Source organism: Protopterus annectens, chromosome 10.part0 (assembly GCF_019279795.1).
Source record: "Protopterus annectens isolate FY-2018-M chromosome 10.part0, PAN1.0, whole genome shotgun sequence".
Classification (NCBI taxonomy): Eukaryota; Metazoa; Chordata; order Ceratodontiformes; family Protopteridae; genus Protopterus; species Protopterus annectens.
The window spans coordinates 406,479,072-406,501,543 of NC_056744.1; the positions used below are offsets into that span (position 1 = coordinate 406,479,072).

General features: G+C 43.3%; 1 protein-coding gene across 1 annotated transcript in view; it reads right to left on the reverse strand.

Moving 5' to 3' along the window:
• The window catches only part of TPR (translocated promoter region, nuclear basket protein), a gene marked incomplete in the record, with an annotated part of 1,837,142 nt that overhangs the window by 555,069 nt on the left and 1,259,601 nt on the right, over nucleotides 1–22,472 (reverse strand). The window contains 1 exon segment of the mRNA XM_044085316.1: nucleotides 16,355–16,497. Within this exon segment, the coding sequence (XP_043941251.1) occupies nucleotides 16,355–16,497 (143 nt within the window).

The following is a 22,472-nucleotide window of genomic DNA, read 5'->3' on the forward strand; positions in this document are numbered from 1 at the left end:
TTTGTATGGCCCCTATTTGAAGTAGTAAAGAAATTTGCTTGCGAGCCTCTAGTCTTTGCTGAGGAGGAACGTCCGGCATGCCTTTGAAAGGAGGCAAGGTATGGAAATAAAACTTGTAACCCTGGTGTATGATATCCAATACCCATTTGTCTTGGGTAATCAACATCCAATTTTCCTTGAAGAGTGCTAACCTTCCTCCCAAAGGTGCTGCCAGGCAAGAAGGATCTGGCAGCTGAAAAAGTAGGTCATTGGGCCTGTTTACGAAAGGACTGGCCCCTGCCCTCACCGAAGATTGTGCAGGTGAACTCCCTGTTCTAGGCCTGAAAGAACTCTGAGCTCTGCCCCTACCACGTCTAGATCTACCCCTAGACTGGGAATCATAAGAAGGATACGTCCACCCCTTAGCAGGCCAATTCCTACTAAACTTCGGAGGCAGAACTTGCAAAAAATCCTTAACAGCCTGCATAGACTTAGCCTTGTCTTCCATTTTCTTCAAGACTGATTCCACAGGTGAACCAAACAACACATCAGACTGCAAAGGAGCATCCAAAATCCTTGTCTTAACATGGTCAGATAAATTCTGATCCTTTAACCAGGCGTGCCTGTGAAGAACTGAGCCAGTGGCAGCCACCCTAGACGAGGCCTGCACAGCATCAAAACCACACTGTAATGAATGCTTACCCACTTGTTCAGAGACATGCACCAAATCTTGCAACTCTTTACACTCAATGCCTTCCGCCAGAGCATCCACCTTAGACTTCAATTGAAAAAGAAGAAAGTTTTGATATTTCAACATATGAAACTGGCAATTCAAAGCCCTCATAGCTAAGGTAGAAGATGTATAGACCTTCTTTCCCCATCTATCCAAAGCTCTGGCTTCTTTATCTAGAGGAACCGGATTTTTTACAACAGAGGCCTTGACACCCTTAGGTCCCTGACTAATAGTTTCTGGGTCCGCCCTAGGACTCATAAAGATATTTATGAGCCTCAGGCACCCTGTAATACCTATCCGGTTTAAAAGGAGCAGGAGGCAGAGAATCAGGATTAAGTGAAGCCTCTGCAAACACATCTTCCACAACATCCAGAACAGGGGGTATAGCCAAGGGCCTATGCTGGGGTAACAGCAAAAACTCCCCAAGCCTTTTCCTAGAATCAGAGAAGTCCTGACCTTCCCACTTAAAATGTTCCCTCATAGAATGAAGTGTCTCTGAAAAAGAAAAATCCTCTGGAGGAGAAGCAGAAGGAGTGGAATCATCTGCATCAGAATCAGAATAAGGAGAATACTCCTGCAAGTCTTCAGCTGAAGACTCTGAAATATCCGAAGCCTGCTCAAAACTTCCCAACTCTGGCTCCACCCTAGGCCTCTTATCAGGAGGGGGCATAGAACCTTTAATCAGAGTAATTAAATCTTCTGCCATTTTAAGCATGTGCTTCTTAGGCACAGACCCTGCTGAACTAGGAGTGACACCAACAGAAGCTGAAACTGGCCAGCCTCTGGGAGAAGCCTTGGAAACAGAAGGAGAAGGCCTAACCACCCTAGGAAGGGAGGGGAGTACAGCCCCTTCAGCCTGACCTGCCTCCTGAGAGACCACCTCCTGCAAAATCAAAGTCTCCCCCTGAGACTCTAGAGAAGTCTCCGTCGGAACCACCGGTTCCACTGAAGCCTCTAAAGAACCGGCGTCCGGAACGGACGACTCATCTTGCCTGGGTTTAACTGTTTTGTCTTTGCGCTTCTTCGCAGAAGCGGGCGCCGGAGAATCCGACGGCATATTATAATTGCACCGCTTCCCAAAGACCAGCCTAGCACAATCCAACCTTCGCTTAATAGTGCGTTTATTGAACCTAGCACAAAAGCGACACCCAACAACGTCGTGCTCAGGCCCCAAACAAGGAATACACAAAGAATGATAATCCCTATGCGGTATCTGTTTCCCACAAGAAATACAGTTATTCACTTTTTCTGACATCCGGTAAAACACTGAGGCAAGAAAAAACCAAAATAATCCCCAACGGGGTACTTAGCCAACTTGGATTCGGTCTGAAACTCCGAATTCGAAAAATTTCAGAACGCCGAACGGCACTTGCAACGCTGCTTCTGCATCGGACCATGCGGCAAAAAAGACTGAGGAAATGACGTCGGTCATGCGCTTTTGTACCCTGACGTCCTGATGTCAGTTTTAAGCGCCTTGACCGACGTCAGCCTAATACTTTGGTATTCGGGCCGACCGAGGACAGCGGACTACCCATATGTAAGGACTGCAGCAATGTGAGATGAAGAACATCCCTGTACCCTAGGCTACAAGAAGCATCTCACTAACAGCTCTTAATCTACTGCAAACTGACTTCTGACTGCCATATTGCCTCCATTATATGGAAATCTTTCTACATGGCCCACCTCATTAGTACAGGTATCTCATCCAGGGACAAAGTCGTCATAACATCCTTGTATTCTTCCCTTATAAGACCCATTATTGAGCACAATGCCTCTTTCGGCATGTACCTCACAAAGCACATGCAGCAGCTGGAGAGACCACAGAGGTTCCTCACCAGGAGGATCCAGGGCTTCAAACATCTTACACAGATAGGCTAAAGGCCCTGTCCCTCTACTCAGTCTCATACAGACTCCTCAGAGATGACCTTTGTCTGGCTTACAAAGCAATCTCAGATCCTACCTTGATGGGACTGCTGCATATCTGCAAGTCAAGCTCCACTAGAGTAACCCGCACGCGCAACCTGGTCTGTGACATCAACAGGACTTGCTGGTGGGACAGATTTGTGTTCCAGAGACTCCCCCTTTTGTTGAATAGACTCCCTCTTCACGTCAAGCAGAGTACCTCATTAACCCTTTATAAGCGCAACCTGGATAACTGGATAGGGAACAGAAAATAAACCCCTGGGATTCCATCTGTGTCCCTGCTGGACAGGACCACCGGGTATTGACTTGTTGGAACATGGGGTAAATTCTTTGCTAGGCTTTTAAGGGCCTCAGGGCCAGTAGTCTAGTAACTTCCTGTGATCTTATGATCTTATTAACTGCCATGCTCTCCAGCTCAAGCTCAATTTCACTCTTGGCCTATAAGGCATGTGTTCCCCTCACATAGATCAAGAAAAAAAATTATTTGACAACCACACAGTTCAGGAGGGTTCTAGCACAAAAGTCTGAACATCTCTGCAAATTCCAACTGAATCTGAAAAATGGAATCTCAAGCTTATTTTATTCTTCAAAGGGCAATGTCCACAGACCCCTTTGTACATGGGAGTGCTTTACATGGTCTGCATCCCCCTTAACTAGCCTAACAGACTCAAAGTTCACTGCATTACAGACAATTTGGTAATGTGTGCATTTTAAAACTTGGGGGCAATCTGCAAAGATGAAATTCACGCCACCATAATCTACTGCTTACAATATACAAGTACATACTCGACCAACATAGAGGGATCCTCAACAGAAGAGGCTAGATTAAGGGACCACCAAGCCCAGGGTGATGGTGAGAAAACATATGAAACTCACCAAGGAAGGGTTCTTCAAAAATTCAACTAATTCTCTAAATTAGCTGTTACCAACATATGGAATCATCCACAGTGAAAAAATATGACTGTGGCGAATTCCAAGCAGTAAATCCATCCATCAGGACAGAAGGGGCAACAGGGCAGCTAAAGGGAAAAAAAAAAAAAAATCAATGTTCACTACTAATGCAATGGACTGCAAAAGGAGGCAAAATTCTTAGAACAGTCAGAACTGAAAATGCTTGAAGATGTCAAGGGAGGACAACATGGTTGCAGTGTTGATGTCTGCAATGCAATCAATAGTGAAGCAAGCACTGAATGATATCAGTAGCAGAATATCTTTTGACTGCAGTATTTTCGAAAGATGATGCACAGCCTGATGGCAAAAGTATATACAGTTGGCAGTGCAGCTGGAAAGGGTTTAGCTAGAGACTTCCACCTCTTCCCAGCTGGTGCAGAAATGATGAAAAAAAGTTAGGTCTTCCTGAACATAGGCAAATGCTCAGGTAAAGCCTTAGCAAGAGGTGCACACATGGGCTGAGAAGGGTACTTCCGTCATGGGTTTATGCTCCAGCAAAAAAAACAGGACTGGTTCATGATCAATTTCAAACCTCTTTTTGGGAAGAAATCCGGTACAGGGAGCACTCAATCCAGGGTAAAGGTAAGATACAGTTCCTACATGAGGGCTTGGAGCTCCAAAATCCTACAAACAGGCGTAGTCACTAGAAAAGCATCTTCAAAGAAATGAACAGTCACCAAGATAGCAGATCTGAAAAGAAGCATGCAAGCATAAAAAATTATTTCAGCCTTCCTACAAACATTAGGAACAATAAAACTATGGTGTTTCAAATCACTTTCAGCTGATCTCAAAGATGCTGCTTCCGGCTCTGCCCTCTCCAAACCAACGATAACCTAAATTCATTAAATCCTTTCTTTCCGCGCATTCTACTTCACACCTTCTCTCATCCAAACCCTTAGTGCAAAATGGGTTACCATATTAAGTCCAACTGCATTTTGAAATGATACCTTATTAGCTCCCAGCCTGCTAGTCTTTAATAGTGTAATCAAAATTTTGGTAGCTCTTCTCTCCAAAAGTGCATCACATCTTGCATTAGTTTTACTTATCACTCTGGCTATTATGCAATAACAACTGCACTCAAATGCTACCTGAACCAAATTTTACTAAAGCAGCGACATCATAGCCATTCTCTCAGTTTATGATCTGTGGGATGCACTGCTCAGCATTCTAAAATGATTGGAAGTAAGCAACACAAATCTTCCTTGAAAGATTTTTTTAAATACTACCGCTTTCATAAGTGCTTCAATCTGGCAAACAATTACCACAGCCACCAGAATGAAGCTGTATGCAGGTGCTTAAAGACACTACTACTTCTGGCTTGCTTTTAAAATACAATCAGTAGTGCTAGCAAACAACTGAAACTGATATTTTAGGATTCAAACAGAAAATACCACAGGAAAACCTACAGACTGTTTGCTCTTACAGAAAAGTTGCATCATTTTCACAATTGCTGACAGGACCACTAGCAAAGAACTTGTATACAAAAGCATTCTTGCTATGTTACACATTATGCTCCACATTTTAACAAAATTACAGAAAACTGTCCTGTACTTTGTCCAGTTTACAACGGCTTATACTGCTGTAAGCTGTCATAACTCTGTGCACGTCTTTCCTCTTCATCTGCTCTTAAGTCTACTTGCCAAAAATAAAGATGACACTTTTTCAAAATGTATGCGTCTTTTACTGAGGATACTGCCTTCCTCAAACAGTGACCAGTGGTGGACACTGCAATATTTAGAAGTTAGGACAAGACAGCAGCAAAGCAACTTTGCTAATAGATTAACCTGTTTTCAGAAGCAGCACTAATGGTCTTTGCTCTGATAAACTATGTCAATGTACTGGCCTGCACTAACACAGCAACACAAAAACTGCATGCTGAAAGGGTAAATCATCCATAACATGGATCGACCTGCAAATAAAGGCTTCCAGCTGGTGGAGAAAAGAAACAATACAACTGTGTGAGCACCATCACAAAAGCATCTCATGCAGCACGATCACTGGAGCAGTACTATTAGCATAGTCATGGGACTTTAACAAAAGCAGCTGCCAGTCTTCCAGTCTGACTTCAGACCCTTCTGTAGTTCCCTAGGAATCCTAAACAGCCAAAGATATTAGCCCACTATATAAATAAAATGTAGAGCAGGCTACCCAGTGTTAAGATGCCTTGATGTGTTATTTGGATTTCCCTCTGATTTTTTTTAAGTATGTATGCTGCGCAATGTGGTCAATCCTTACTACCTTCTCTCATCTTCCAGATACCTGGGACAGTACAAATACAAGACCCGATTTGGAGAAAGAAGGAGAGCGCCTATAATGCAGCAGTGATCCTACTAGTCTGATGTTCTACTGTTACGGTGGGTGTGCTCACTTATTTAATCCACAAAGATTTTTCCACTCTTACAAAGTAGTGGTGATGACCATTCAACTCAGAAAACAAGAAAGTGCCCCTCCACTTGACAAACTGTATGTAGGTATAAACTACCAGAGATCCCTGGTTCTTGCCATATAGTATCCGACATGTCTCGCATCCCAAAGTGTACTACACTCTTTCTCCCCTACATTTGGGGACTGGGATGAGAACCAGAAATCAGTATTGCTCGACTTGATAGCTAATTTAAATACCACTTTGATCATGAAGGAAGTATTCTTAAGACACAACCTATCCCTATGGAAGCCGTGTAGGGCACTAAATACATGACGGTTTCTCTCTCAGATATTCTCTTAGCCCAAGTGATAACCACTTGGAACAGTCTTCCAAAACAATAATCTGACTGCCACAGAGAAGATTGGCATAAATGAGACCAGGGTTAAATTACCCACTACAAAATTAAGATGCTATAGAGGTGGCACATGATTCCTTTGTAGAGTATGAAAAAGAACCTTCTCCAAAAATTGCTTTAAAATAGCAAAAGAGGAAAGTAAAGGGCCTAAAAGGAGACATGCATCACTTGCCAAAAGGTGCACTTCAACAGAGGCGCAAGACAGGCCAAGCTTGGAAAATTTCAGTAAGGTACCAACTCTTTAGCCTACATGAGTACTATACCTATAGGGGTACCCAAATTTGCAAACCTAAGACTTCCTAATGCTCTGCTTCATGACCTCCTATACAATGTAGCCCTGGAAACTGGTCCTTAAACTACAACAGGCTAAAAGCACCCTTATTGTCCACCGGAAACTTCTCAGGTTTGGGTGTACCAATGCCTCCCTCCTGCTTGTCAGGAGACTGCAAGTCAAAATGGAAGATTCACAGGTCCAGTTCTACATAGTTGGGCCATCTGTGAGAAGTCTGCTCGTCATGGTGTGTGCATGTGGGGGGTCACTAGAAGGTCCTGACCCTGTTTCTCCCTGGCCTTTTTCAGTAACTTGTAAAACAGGGTTACAAGGGAAAGACAAAAAGGAAAGTTCAGTTGTGCAAGAACTTAACCGCAGATGTCCTGCCAATCACTGATGCAGCAAACTGTTGGGTTATCTTGCCAAATAACCTGGATGTCCAGCTGGGGTACCAAAGCCAAAATCTTCCACAGAGCCACTTGTCAAACTTTCGACCTAAGCCCATGGGTATAGGGGTACATAAGCAAAAGTATAAGCATGAAAAGTTCAGACTATCGCAAAGTCAAGGGACCCGGAGACACCTGAGACACAAGGAAAAGGTAGATGATGGCTCCCTCCCAGTCCATTACAAAATAGAGGACAACAACCTAGTTAAATGACAGAGAGGATGATGGAAAGGTGATCAGTAGGACATCCACTCTTACGGTAAATTCCTGCACAACTGTGCTATGTCCTTTATATCACTTACAATATTCCAAACTGTTGAGTGACTTCCAAAGCTTAATAAGTGGTATGAGTGAATGGTTCAGGAATAGGGGAGCTGTCAATTGGACCAGAGAACAGACCTGGCAAAGGAGGCTCTCGGATCTAGAGAAGGCATCTGCTCTACAGTGTTTGGTAAAGGTATATAGAGAAGACCAAACTGCTGCTTCTAGGATGGCTCTTAATTCCTTTGAAACAGCTTCAGAAGAGCCAACTGCTCTAGTAGAATGGGCTTTAACTCTGGAAGGTAAGAATGTTCCATTGCGGACATAGGAAAAAGAAATGGAGTTAGAAATCCAATCAGCAATGGTTTTAGACACCAGGTTTCCAAACTTATCTTCCTGGAAGGAAAAACAATTTGTCAGTCATGTGAATGGTCTTGGTCTTATCCAAGTAGAATCTGAGTTGCCGGTGTACATCCAGAGAAAGGGGGATCTGCTCCACCTTCTCAAGATTAGGGAAAAAGATAGAAGATGGATGGTCTGATTGAGGGAGAGCTCAATGACCACCTTAGGCATACATGAATAACTGGTTCTCACAGAAACCCTATTCTTATGAAAGATTAGGAAAAGGAGGCTGCCATTAGGGCTTGGTACTCAGAAATTCTTCCAGCCAAAGTGAGGGCTACTAGAGAAAATGGAAGCTGCTGGCTCAAAGGGTGGTAGAGAGAGTTTCTCTAGGACAAAGTTAAGGTCCCAGTAAAGTGGAACAGCTTTCCAAGTGAATTTAAATGAAAGACTCTAAAGAAACTGCTTGACCTTCGGCAACGGCAGTAGTGGATAATTTAGAGGCTAGCATACAGAAATGGTCAATAAGTGTTCTTTAAACTAGGTGTAGGCTAGACCTTCTTTTAATAGTTCACACAAGTGAGAGAGGACAGCAGGAAACCCAGTTTGTGTATGGTCCTGTATTTTAGTACAACACCAAGCAGGAAATAGTTTCAATCTGGATCTAGAAGACTTTCTAGTGGTAGGTCTCTCAGTCTCCTGAAGAACCTAAAGCAAGTCCTCAGAAAACCTGTATCTGAAAGGGATCAGAATCTTATGATCTATACTGTCAAGTTAATAGACTGGGGATGAAGCAGAGTCCTTCTGTTGTGTGAGCAGGTCCACTCTGTGGGGTAAGTTGTGGTAATGACCCTTGTCTAGGTGGCAGAGAAGGGGGAACCAGTACTGCCTGGGCCAAAAGGGAGCCAACAGCAGGATTTGTGATTTACCCTCTGCATCTTTAACAAGATCTTGGGGAGAAGAGGCATAGGGGAAGGCAGAAAGACATGGCATCTATCCTCAATGCCCAAGGGCATGGAGTCCAGGAGCAAAACAGCTGTAGCTATATGTTGTGACTGGAGACAAATAGGTCGGAGGATTACACCATTTGTGGGCCATATCCAGGAAGACCTCTCTTGTTCAGCATCCCTTCGTGAGAGTCTTCCCTGGATCTGCTTAGAAAGTTCACCAGGATGCATCTGGTCAAAGAATGTAACGAGCTTCTAGTGAGGTTTGCTTTTATGGTCTGTTACTAAGCTAGAAGAGCCAATCTGTGCAGCAGATAGGACTTGGTAGTTCCCCTTCCCCATTTCTGCACCCCATGACTGTAAAAAAGGGATCTGAAGATTATGAGGGGACTGTGTGTGTGTGTGTGTGTGTGTGTGTGTGTGTGTGTGTGTGTGCTTGTGCGTGTGTAGATGTTGATTTGTTCTGTCCTTAGATGTGGTAGCCACTGTGGCCATTGGCCTTAAACTCCCAGGAAGCCCATCCATGATCCCCAGACTATATATGAAGCATCTATGTGCAGGATCCTGGGAATCCATCGCTAGTTTGAAAAGAAGACCTGGTTTGAGGTTTCTTGCGATACCCACCACTGAAATTCTCTCTCTAGAAAGGGAAGAAGAGAAGTGGGTTCTCAGAGTGCAGGAAATGACAATGTCAACCCATATTCTGCAGGAGGAAGACAGTGAAGCAGAGATGCTGTAGAAGAATCTCTATATATGGGAATATTTGGATATCCCGAGTTCTGCAAAAGGCAATAGCTGGCGAGAGGCACTTTGTGAAGATCCTGGGGATGCAGACATCCCAAAAGATAAAGCAGAGTGAGAGATGAACAAATTGCAAATCTTATAAATTTCCTGTAAGAAGGGTGATTGGGGATATGAAGATGAGCATCATTCAAATTCAATAATACCAGGAAGGCATGAAGGATGAAAGGTAAGACTGCAGTGACAATATTTTAAATGAGAGAACCTTTAGAAAGGTGTTGAGATGGGACAAAACCAGTACGACTCTCCATCTTCCTTTTCTAGGTATGAGAAAAGGTCTGGAATAAAAACATTTTCTTACATACTGAGAAGGAACAGGTTCTATTGTATCTTGTTTGTGCAGGGCTTGTAGAATAGGAGGTAAAAGGTGTACCTGACAGGGAGAGGATAGTAGGACATCTTCGAATGGTAGACTCTCCTTCCAAGTCATCCTGTAGCTGTGTGAACCCACTGATCTGAAGTTATGAGCTGCCAAGCTGAAAGAGAGGTGAAGAGGTGGTCCCTCTCTTTTTGAAAGAGGGAGGGATGGACCAAAGGAGTCAGGAGGAGGAAGAAAATAGACTGATTTATCTGGAAAAGGTGGCCTCCCAGACTTTGAATCTCTGGCTGGTTTATCCAAAAATCTTGTTCCAGGCATTTTCCTGCCGTTCTGCAATGGCCTATAGTCCCTGCGTGAGACAGTGGGCTTGGCTAGGTAGTTCTTCTGATGACTAGGGAAAGAAATGAAAAAAAAAAAAAAATAGGTCTGTCATAAAACCGAAAACGCAAACTCGAAAGCTCACGAGTCAATAATCACAAACCCGAAATTGGCATTGTGGGGGGCTGTGCCCCCCCCCCCCGCTAAATATATATTCCTACTCAGAGATCACACTACAGTGAGGAAAGGGCAAATATTCCACTTTTCACTGTACTGTGATCCCAAAATACCAATTTCGAGTTTATGATTTCCTCATGTGAACGTTTGAGACTTTGCATTTTTGTCGTTCTAAAGTAGACCCCCCCAAAAAAATAGTCTAAAGTCCTGCTTAATTTCCCTTGTTCTTGCAAGAATGTAAATAAGTTGGCTGCTTCAGGGCCAAATAATAGATCCATATTCAGAGGAAAATCCAGGAGTTTAGCTTTCACATCCTCAGGTAAGGAGTGTGAGCAGAGCTGTTCATACCTTCTAATGACACAGCCAGTAGCAGTTACTCTGGAAGAAGCTATGACTGCATTGTAACTGTGTTTAACATTATGCCTTACTAACCAAAACCCTGAATCACCATAATCATAACTTTTTGCTTATTGTCAAGCACTTCCAGAGAGGACAAGAGTTTTATTAAAATCAGTAAGAATACACAAATATTTTGTCATTTCAGTCTGGTAATTCACAGCTCTGAAAGCCAGAGTAAATGTAATGCATATCTTTTTTTTCATATATGTCTATTGTCCTATTATCTTTGTCTAAGGAAAAGGCATTAGTAGCAGGTAAAGGTTTACATCTTCAATTGAAACAGAAAAGGCAGAGGGATCTGCCAAAGGATTTTATTTCAGAAAGTTGAAGTCTTCAGGCAGTTTACAGAACCTATTAGGCCTTTTAGGTGCAGAAGTTGAGAATCAAGTGTAGTGGAAATGGATGCAGGCAACCATAAAAGCTTCCAATAAAAGATGGACAGGTGCAGGAATGGGGGTGTACACCTCTAGCAAACTTTGTGTGTGTGTGTAGATATTTGTTTGGATTTCCCATTCAAAATGCTGCATCATCTTAGTTATGGTTTCCCACAAGGAGATTTTTCCTAAAGTAAATTTAGGGGATAAAGCATCCTTAGAGGAAACTTGGCCTAGGGAGTGAATCTGGGATGAGTTGGCCAGGAAAGTTCATCAAAATCAGACACTGCCTGATCTTCCTCAGAGGGTGACTCAATTTGTCTGTTTAGTGGCAGGAGGAGCACAGGAAAGGAAAGAGGACAGCTTTCGACCCAAAATTGCCTTAAACAAACATTGGGAGAAATCCATCCATTCCTTTTCCTTGGATATCTGAGGAGAGGAAACTTTTTTTGTTTATTCGTGGGGGTGACGTCCACTAACTGTGGTGGATCCTACCCCAACAAAATCCTAGAACCATTTCCTGAACTAATATTTGGGGAATACCCACAGGTCCTCCTGAAATTAGAGATTCCCTCTTCTCTACTGTATTGTTAATGTCACAATCATATCAAACGTGTAAGAGTAACCTGAGCAGCAGTCGAACATACACGGAGTTCTCAAACCTCAATGGTTACATCAGAGTCCAACTGGGCAGACAAAGGATCAGCCTAGGCAGTTCGAATTTCCTTTTTGGAAAGAGTGGAACAATGAGTGGAAAGATCCACCATTTTAGATTGGGTGAAGTGCTTAAGGAGCTGGTCTCTAGAGAAGTATTGAGAGGAAAGATGCATACATAGGGTTTTTGGTACAAATTGTTTTTACAGTCATGTTCTGCACCTACACAAAAGGCACTGGGTGTCGAGGTTGTTATAAGTAATCTGTATCACAATCTCACTTTCCTCTCCTAGTTGACATCTAACAGTATTATATCACAACAGACAAGAAAATAAAAGGATGGTTCCACAATGGGGCACTTATCTGAACTACTGAAGGCATCACATATCAACACTACACTTAGAACAGACCGTTGGGTGCAAGAACTGCGTTTGGAGTGGTGGCGAGGTAAGTCTGAGGTTTTCACGCTCATATGTACACTTGTGTACCCTTAAGCCAGTGATTAGGTCATGTGACAGCTGTATGGAAATTGCTGGCTTTGGTACCATGCCAGATGTCCAGGTTATCTGGTGGCATGACAACAGTTTAGAAAAATGTACCAGCGATCTAAGGCAGCACATGTCTCCTATCCAAGGAGTGGAGTTGTACCCAAAGTTTCTTTGCATCGTTAACTGAAGCAGAAAACAACGATGCGTCTAGGTGATACTTTATCCATGCTTTAAAGTCTGAATGACTCTAGGTCCATTTCCATTCATGATTGTTGGCCCTGATCTTCTCAGCTTTTGTGCAAATTTATTATGACCATATAGGATGCAAGAGGCATGAAGGTGCAAGTTGATTTGAGAAGTTACTCCCCAATCTACCACAGCCAGCCTGCATAATTGACAGAGCTGGCTAGTGCCAAACCACTTCGACACTTCTGTACTACACGAATGCAATACTGTCAGATTATTCATGATACGGAAGGCAGACTGTCTTGAAGACTCTTACAGTTAATTGTAAAAGAAATTATGATACTGTTTTTATGTGCCTCACAGTTTTCTACATGATGTACACTTTCAAGTGGGCCATGTATGTCTAGAAGCCAGATTTTAGGCATCTGTTGTCAAGGGCTAGGTCACCTCTGGAATTTCCAATGGATTTTCCCTGACTGGATTTCATGTGCTGAAACCATCAGAAAAAGGCTTTTCTAGTACAGATATACAGAAGCAATAACCTCTGCAAAGAGGACTGTGCTGGTCACACAGCTTTCTGAGATGTCACTCTTTTCCTCAGACTCAACCTAGCTGGGGTAGCATCAAGGTGAAGGCTGACCTGGCACAGCTCAGTGTTCAAGAAAATTCTGGTTGACACACAGACCAATGTGCCACATCTGGAAAGAAATGCCTTACGTTAATAGTGTTGACCTCCAGTAGGAACAGTTTGCCTTGCTCTGTATTTATGAAAGCTCCTACGAAAGTCTCATCTTTCTTGGAGTTAGATCCCATTAGGCTTAGTTCAGAAAACCCCATACTGGTTAAGCAAGGCATAGTATACCTCTACAGGTTTTCCTTTGAGGTGGTTTGAATTGAGTGGTCAGTAAATACAGAGCACCTGAATTCCAGTATGGGAAACAATAGAACCAAGTACTTGGTGAGCACCCTGTGCAAGCATACTGCCTTGACATCCAAGGCAACAAAGAACATCCTTTGGTAACACGAGTGGGAGAAATGCCCAAGGGTTTGACATCTTGAATCGATGATGCTTAAACTTGTATGCCCCTCAAGGAACATCTTTTTTCAGGCCTAGGAATAGTTTGAAATAAAATCCTTTCCTCTGCTTTGGCAAAGACGCACTCTCCACACAACCTCCACAGTGCAAAAGCTGGCCAAAATAGGCTGTAGTAACTCCAGCTAAGCCAGAAGAACAAGTGTTATTCCTATGAAGGAAAAAGTCTTGTAGCTTTAGAAAATAACTTCTTATTAATTTGTCAGTACTCAAACTAACAGTATTCTGCACCCCCGATGCCAACCAGGGAGAGGTGGAGGGGCAGTTAGTGGTGGTTTCAATTTTGCGATACAGAAACCATGTCTCCTTTTCCTCCTGAATTCTGCCTAACCCTGCCTGCACCTCCCTCTGTAAGCTTGCTTCACGAATACTCTTTTGCTTAGACTGACCTGCCTTTAAACGTACAAAGGGAGTAGGGTGAAACTAACTGCTTTTATGACTTCACATTCCCTCTTTTTAATTCTGCATTTCCTGTGGGGAGAGGTTGGGGGGGGGGGGGGCACTGAATACATTTTTACCTACAGTAGCACCCATTCTGTGCTCCTTAACATTCTCTGGTAGGGTCAGAACAATAACAGAACCTGTTGTAATTGTCTGCAACAAAGCAGTCACAGCATCATAATTGCTGTGAAAATGTGAAATTGGAATACAGTCATTCAACAAAATGGTTCATAGGCAGAACCGGAAAGATTTAGAAGAGCTCAAGTAAGAGATGGGCTGTTGGTGGAATCAAAGTAACTCTAGAATTACTTCTTGAATTATTTCTTTACAACGGAAGCTGAAAAACAGGGAAATATTTTAAAAAGGGTATGCCACAGATTTAAAATTAGCCAAGACTCATCCTGTGTTTAGTCTTGAGAACCATAATGGCTAGAGGAACAGAAATAAGGACAAAGATGCAGGCAAGAGAGGCATATTCACATGGTATAAATAAGACTTGAAAAGAACTGTGGGCCTTGACTTTCCACACTGCATATGAATGAATGCCTCACTTCCTTAAATGCTAATAACTGAAATATTCTGCCACTTAGGGCCTCAGCTGTAATTTCTGTTGATATGCCCTCTATATAACAGAGTTCACTCCCTGACATTTAATATGTATTTGACAACTAAATGTCCTATAGGTTACGAACTAAGAGGCATAATTCTTTTGGTGTTTTTATATATGTGCCCCTTTCGGCATATCTAGCAATCATCCGTTTGCTGTGACTGTCCATCTATTCCCGAACTGGACAAGAAATGACCACAGTGCAGCCATCATTCAGGCAGCCAGAAAAGTGACTTTCTGTTACATGCCTACTGCTTTCTCACTTAACAGCATGACTATGGGCCTTAGTGATTTGCATTACCAACTTCACAGTGTGACGTAACCCCTCAAAAGGCTTCCCCTGTTCTAAACAGGCACATCCATGTTATCTTTGTCTCCACTCAAGATTGTGTTACAGTGTGTGCACCCCAGGCATGCACGCCCCTCCCTTTGCAAAAGCCAGACAAACACTGCCTCATCCCTCCTCAACCTCCCCTTATCAAGTCCTCCAACACCCAGGACAACTGAGTTGTTGTCAAGGTTTTATCCCTCCAAGTGAGACAGCTAACTATCTTCCCAAATTTACTCAGTAGTATTTGGGAGCATATTGAGCTCTAGAGCCAAACTGGCACTCTTCCACAGCCCAGAAATAACACTGTGGGCTCTGCTGCTGAGTTTTTCCACATGTAAAAGTGTCTCTGGAAACCCCAAGCCCCATTCATCATGATCCTTCATTGTTGCAAGTGTTTTTTTTCAGAAGGCAGCTTATGTCAACAAACCTTACATGGCCGCATAATCAATATCATAGCGAGAGGTCAGAGAAATGTAATGATAAATGCATCCAGCAAGGCTTCAATAACTGGAAGAACTGCCAAGGGCTTCGGTTCCGACAAAGCCAGAAGCTCTATACCTTTTCTGGGCATCAGGGCAATTGTAGCTTCCCACTCAAGGATGCTATTGAGGGATGTCTCCAAATGAGAAATCATCAGGTGAAAAAGCAAAAGATGGGTTGTTTTCAGTGTCTGAAACATACCGGAAAGGAGAGGACATCATCTTATTTGCATATACCAGTTCATTTGACACAGGAGTCTAAAGAATTAAATTCCTCAACAGGATATGGAATTTATGTACGTGGAAACCCCCAACACTGAAGGCTAACTTAACTGATGTGGTATGCTCTTAATGGAAAACAAAATCGTACACCAACATCAAATCTTTTGGGGGGGGGGGGTTGGCCCACCCAGCTCAGTCGGAGGCAAGATGATGGACCTATGAAGCCCGGATATCATGAATCTACTTTTCATAGTAGTAACTACCTTAGAAGTCTGCGGTTGCAGGCAGGCACTGAAACTGTGAACCACAAACATCTTAATGCAAAAATTTTAGGAATCACCACCCTCTTCCCTTCGCCATCTCCATGGGAGGCATCTGGTCACATCAACTGCTTGAAGGGCTTCAGTTCCAGAAGACATGCCTTTATCTCCCAGCAAGGCAGCCTACTGAGAGGCACTGCTAGAGGCCTTCGCACAGAGTCAGGAGTTTAAGGAGACCTTGGAACTCTACCCATATGTCAGCAGCCTCCAAGTTATCCCTTCTCTCACAGGTGGCTCTCTTTCCACTTTAAGTGGGGCTTCCACAAATTATCTGGCTGACTGTGGCAGCCTTTTTTGGTTCAAGCAATCCTTTACATTTGTTTTGGTTATGGTCTCCTAATAGAAGTGCAGCACAGTCAATAGGTGCTTCTCTGTCCAGGTCCTAAACAAAACATGCAAACTATGGAAATCTTTAATGTCATCATTACCATAACAGTGAAAAACATGAACACTCAAATACAAACTCTAATTCACTTGTAGTGTGCTGTTATTTAACAAATAATAAAAAATACCTCCGGTTCAACACGTTGTACAGCTCTTAGTTTCTTGGTAAAAGGCTGATCTGCCACTTCCTCTTGCTCCGTGGTATCCATCGTGCTACTCTCTTCCTCATCACGTGGTCTTTTGGGTACAGTGGAACTTGGTGTTGCTGAAACTACAACAAACATAATATTCTTCCTAACTTTTAAATGAAGGCTTCAGTATTTTATAATTTTAAAAATGAATGAAAGAATAAGCAAGTCATATACCCAGTAAATTTACCTTAAAAGTTATACATACGACATTAAGTTCAGAAGTGCAATACTCCTCTAAATGTGTTGAGGTGTCAAAGCTTGTTGAAAGTACAGTTGTGTAAAATCTTACCATAACTGTAGGTGTCCTCTTCACTGTTGCAGTATTAATTACAATAGTTATCCCAGACAAGGGCAGCCCAACGTCCAAGCCAGTATACCAAAGCCTTTTGGTTGCCTTAAGGTACGCCATATGTCACACACATGCTCCCCAAGTAGTTTAGGTCATAAAGGTGACGTCCAGACGCACTATCCTCAGAAATGAGAGCCCCAGTAGGAATGCCAGTCCAAGGAGAAGAGTGGTAATCAGTACATCCAGAAGAAAAATAGACTCTGGGGGGGTGAATACTGCAACAGTGAAGAGAAGGCCTTCTACCATTATGGGAAGATCTTACACAAATGTACTTCATCCTTCCATTTCAATATTGCAGGATTCATTACAATAAGGAGAAGGCCAAAGCTCAGGAAGAAGCTTGGGAGGAGGAAGGACCAGCAGAGCCGTCTAGGAAATCATGAAAGATGACCCAAGCAAAACCAGCTCTAGGAATTTCATCCAACTTGTAGTGCTTGGTAAATGTATACAAAGAGGTTCAGGTAGCTGCCTGAAGAATAGAGTTAGCATACAAACCCTTGAAAAAAGCACAAGAAGAAGCCACAGCCCTAGTAGAATGAGCCTTAAACAGTAGAAGGAAGGCTTTTACCATGAAAGGAATAATAAAAAGAAATGGTTTTAGAAATCCAAGAAGAAATAGTTAGCTTGGGCACAGCCAATCCTAAAGACCTAGAATGAAAGGAAACAAAAAGCTGATCAGATTTACGAAAAGTCTTAGTCTTATCCAAATAAAATCTGAGTTGTCTATGCACATCAAAGATTGCGGAGAAGGAAAAAAGTGGGCAAATGAATAGACTAACGGACAGCTCATTCACCACCTTGGGCATAAAAGAATTAGTAAGAAGGGACACCCTGTCCCTATGAAACACCCAAAAAAAAAAAAAAAAAAAAAAAGAGGACAAGCCATAAGGGCTTGAAGCTGAGACACTCATCTGGCAGAAGTAAGGGCCAACATAAGTACAGATTTCCAAGAGAAATCCTGCAAGGAAGTCTAAGCTGCAGGTTCAAAAGGAGTTTGGGTCAATTTCTCCAAAACAAAATTAAGATCCCAGAGAGGAACAAGCTTCCTGGAGACCTAATATGAAGGACGCCTTTAAGGAATTGTTTAGCTTCAAATCTAAAAGCTAAAGAAGGTGATAAAGGCAGACAAACAGAGACAGCTGATAAGTGGGGCCTTAACAGAAGTATAAGCCAACCCAGCATTGAGTAACACAGGTAACAGAGAACCAAAAGGAATATCCACCAAAAGTGGATCCAGTTTACAAGAAAGACACCAAAAAGAAAACCTCTTACATTTGGATAAGGATTTCCTAGTATTGGGCTTCCTGGCCACCTGCAGGACCCTTGGCATGTCCACAGAAAAAAAGATGTCCATAGTGAATCAAAATCTTACATTGAAGACTGGACAGGTGGGAATGGATGAGAAATACCTTGTCTTATGTACGTAGGTCCACCCTGTGATGTCACTAGTGATGACTGCTCTTGGCTAAATGCTATACAGGAGGGAAACAATGCAGTCTTGGCCAAAAGGGAGCCAGCGACAAGATTTTGGGAGCATCCTGTTGTAATCTGAACAGGACTTCTGGAAAGAGGGTAAGACGAGGAAAGAGATAAAGAAACATTCCCTTCCAAGAAAAAAGGAGGCATCCACCTTCCAAACCAGAGAACCTGGGACTCTGGCACAAATAGAGGAAGTTGTCTGTTCAGAAGGGAGGAAAAAAGATCCATTTGAGTATTCCACTAATGGACAATGTCCAGAAACACATGCCTAAAAAAGCATCCGTTTGTGGAAGTGAGTTATGGACCTGCTCAGAGAGTCTGCATGAACCATCACTTAATATTGGACAGCTAGCTCCTACACTAAGAGAACCAACTGTCAAGAGGGTAAGACCTTGTCTCTCCAGTTTGTTGACATACCACATCACTGTGGTATTGTCTATAAACACCATAAGAGGTCCTAGGGAGAAGACAGGATGAAAGGCCTGAAGGGACAGCATAAGAGTTCTCAGCTCTTTGACGTTAATGTGCAACCAGACTCCCTGCATCTTTAGGGAGCTGAATACAGCCCTCCATCCCATGTCTGATGCATCTGTGAATAGCTCCTGAGAAGGAAGAGGTGGACAAAAAGGGAGCCCTAGATTGAGAGTCAACTGTTGAATCCACCAGTGAAGTTCGTGCTTGAGACAGGGAATAAGAGGAACTAAAAATTTGAGGGAATGAGAATGCTGAAGCCAAACTTACTTTAGAAACCACTGAAACTTTCTCATGTGGAGTTTGCCAAAACAGAGCCTTGGGAGGAGGAAGAAATGCCAGCATAGGAACAAGTCTGGGTCCTGCTCCCCAGAAAGACGTGATCCTGAGGAGGAGTCAGAAAGGACGTTTTGAAATTTATAGTAAACCCCAGGCTCTGCAGAAGGGAAATTGCAAACTAGAGATTTTGCAACAAGGTCTTCTAGAGAGGATGCCTGAAAGTACAGTTTTGTACCTACCATAAATGTAGATGTTCGAGTGCTCATACAGCTGCAGTCATTACAGATGGGGGTTATCCTGCCGTCAGGCGGGTCCTCGGTCGGCCAAATTCCAAAGTCTAGGTCCGGCGTTGGTTGTCGTCGCTTCTTCCCTGACGTCAGTGCGGCAGGGGTATAAAAGAGGCAGCCGACGCCATTTTCTTCAGTTTTTCTTGCCCCATATGTTAGGTGCCCCCAGAAGGAAGGCAAAACATAATGTTATGCAAACATGCAATATAGAAAAATCAAAAAACAGTAGTTGCAAGCAAATACACCATAAAGGAATACCCCAAATAGGTTGTATGATAAGGTGTTTGTCATAAGGCCTGTCCTAAGAAGGGACGGAGGGGGGGCAACCTGGACTGCAGCTGTATGAGCACTCGAACATCTACATTTATGGTAGGTACAAAACTGTACTATGTTCATCGTGCATACAGCTGCAGTCATTACAGATGGGAAGAATCCGAAAGCTAAGTAAGGGTGGTAGGCACTAAGTGGAACTAAATGAACCACGACAACTGCTCCAAGTAACCAGAGACCACACCAAGACTCTGATGAAGCCATTTTATGGTGAAAGAGGGGACGGAGGGGGGGCAACCTGGACTGCAGCTGTATGAGCACTCGAACATCTACATTTATGGTAGGTACAAAACTGTACTATGTTCATCGTGCATACAGCTGCAGTCATTACAGATGGGAAGAATCCCAAAGCTAAGTAAGGGTGGTAGGCACTAAGTGGAACTAAATGAACCACGACAACTGCTCCAAGTAACCAGAGACCACACCAAGACTCTGATGAAGCCATTTTATGGTGAAAGCGCTTAGTCGGTGACTGTGATTAAACGACATCCTTTTTACGTCTTGGTGTGGTCTCTGGTTACTTGGAGCAGTTGTCGTGGTTCATTTATTTCAACTTGTTGTGCCCTGGCTTGGGATTACTTTGTTGGTTGACTAAGTGGAACTAGGAGGAGCGAGGATGCCCTGCAAGACTGCTGTGGCAAAACTCGCTCTAGATTTAGAGTATAGTGGAAGGTGATAGTGCTAGGAGAAAGTGTGCACTGAACTCCAAGTGGCTGCTTCCAAAATGTCCTTGGTAGGGACCCCCCCTGAGGAAAGCTGCAGAGGTAGCTGTGGCCCTGGTGGAATGGGATCTGATGCATGTAGGCACAGTTTTTCCATGAAATGAGTAACAACAGCGTATGCAGTGGGCTATCCATTTTGAAATTGTCTGTTTGGAAATAGCCTTTCCTTGAGCACCTGTAGCCTGTAGCATAGGACACAAAGAGTTGCTCGGATTTCCTGAATGGCTTTGTTCTGTCCAAATAATAACGAAGTTGTCTGTGAATGTCCAAGGAATGTAGTAGTCTTTCTCCTTTGTTTTGTGGATTTGGATAAAAGGTAGGTAAAGTGGATAGTCTGATTCAAAGCTACACTGGATACTACCTTTGGCATAAAGGTAGGGTTGGTTCGTAAGGAAACTCTGTCCTGATGGAAAATGATGAATGGTTGCACAGCAATGAGGGCCTGTAGCTCCGAAACCCTGCGTGCTGAGGTGATAGCCAGAAGAAAGGTTGTTTTCCATGACAAGTATTGTAGTTCTGTTGAAGAAGCTGGCTCAAAGGGGGGGAAGGGTCAGCTTTTCCAATACGAAGTTGAGGTCCCAAGCAGGGACTGGTGGTTTCCTTGGGGGTTTTTATATTTTTTGCCCCTTTGAGGCACTGTCTTAAGAGAGGATGTGAGAATAAAGGAGGATCAGTGTTGTATTGTGCAGAAATGGCTGAAGCGTGGATCTTGATGGAGGAGAAGGAAAGTCCACTGTTTAACATCTCAGCTAGGTACTGTAAAATTTGAGGTATATTTATTACCCAAGGATTCTGGCCCTTTTCTTGATTCCAGGCACAAAATCGTTTCCATTTGGCAGAGTAGGCTTTTCTAGTAGAAGGTCTTCTGGCCTCCAAGATGACATCCTGCACCTCCTTGGAGAGGAGAGTCTATTGGGAAATTAAGGAATTCTCCATGCAGCTAGATTTAGGGTTTTGAGTTGGCTGTGAAGGGTTTTGTAGTTGTGCTGGGACAACAGAAGAGGGACTAGAGGTAGGATCCATGGTGGGGAATGTATTAGGATCTTCAGGAGCGGATACCAGTGTTGTCTTGGCCAGTCTGGAGCAATGAGAATCATTTGCGGCCTCCCTGCTCTGGCTTTTAATAGAACTTTGGTCAGTAGAGGAAGAGGCGGGAAGGCATAAACTGTCAATGTTGTCCAATTGAAAGAGAGTGCGTCCACTTTCCAGGCCTGTGGATGATAGGTCCTTGAACAAAATTTTTTCAACTGGTAATTTCTGTGGGTAGCAAATAGATCCATGTCTGGCTGGCCCCATGCCTGAGTTATCTTTGTGAAAACTTGAGGATGCAACTTCCATTCGTGTGGATCTATCATATTTCTGCTTAGGTTGTCTGCCAGTGTGCTTTCCTTCCCTGGCAGGAATTGTGCCTGTAGTTGAATTTGCAATTAAAGTGCTGTGTTCCATAGGGTCATGGCTTGCCTGCACAGGGGGTATAATGAGTTCCCCCCTGTTTATGTACCACATCACTGTGGTGTTGTCTGTCTTTATCAATAAATGGCCTGGATGCAGTAGGTCTTTGAAGGTCATAAGAGCATTTTGCACGGCTAGCATCTCCTTTTGGTTGATGTGTAGGAGCTTTTCTTTTTAGGACCATTTTCCCTGAATGCACTGATCTGCCATGTGTGCTCCCCAGGCGTAGTCTGAGGCGTCTTTTGTGATGATTTGAGTTGCTTGAGGTACACAGAAAGGAAGACCTGTGTTTCTTTGGCATGCTTGAGCCCACCACAAAAATTCCTTTTGAAGGCATGGAATGAGTGGTATAATTGTTTCCAAGCTGTGGCTGTGTTGAGACCATAAGTTTTTTAGGTACCATTGAAGTTTCCTCATATGCAGCTTTGCACATGGGATTAGAAGGATGCAAGATACCATGAATCCCAGAGCCTGCAGGACTTTCCTTGCAGTTAGCCTGGTGAAAGTTGCCATTTTGCTGAAGTATTGAGACAGTTGCCCTTGTTTGTCTGGCGTGAGGTAGGCCATCTGGGTGGTTGTATTCAAGCTGGCACCCAGGAAAATTATCTGTTGAGAAGGTATTAGACTTGATTTCTTTTTGTTGACTGTGTATCCCAGGTAGTTCAACAGTTTTATTACAAACGCCA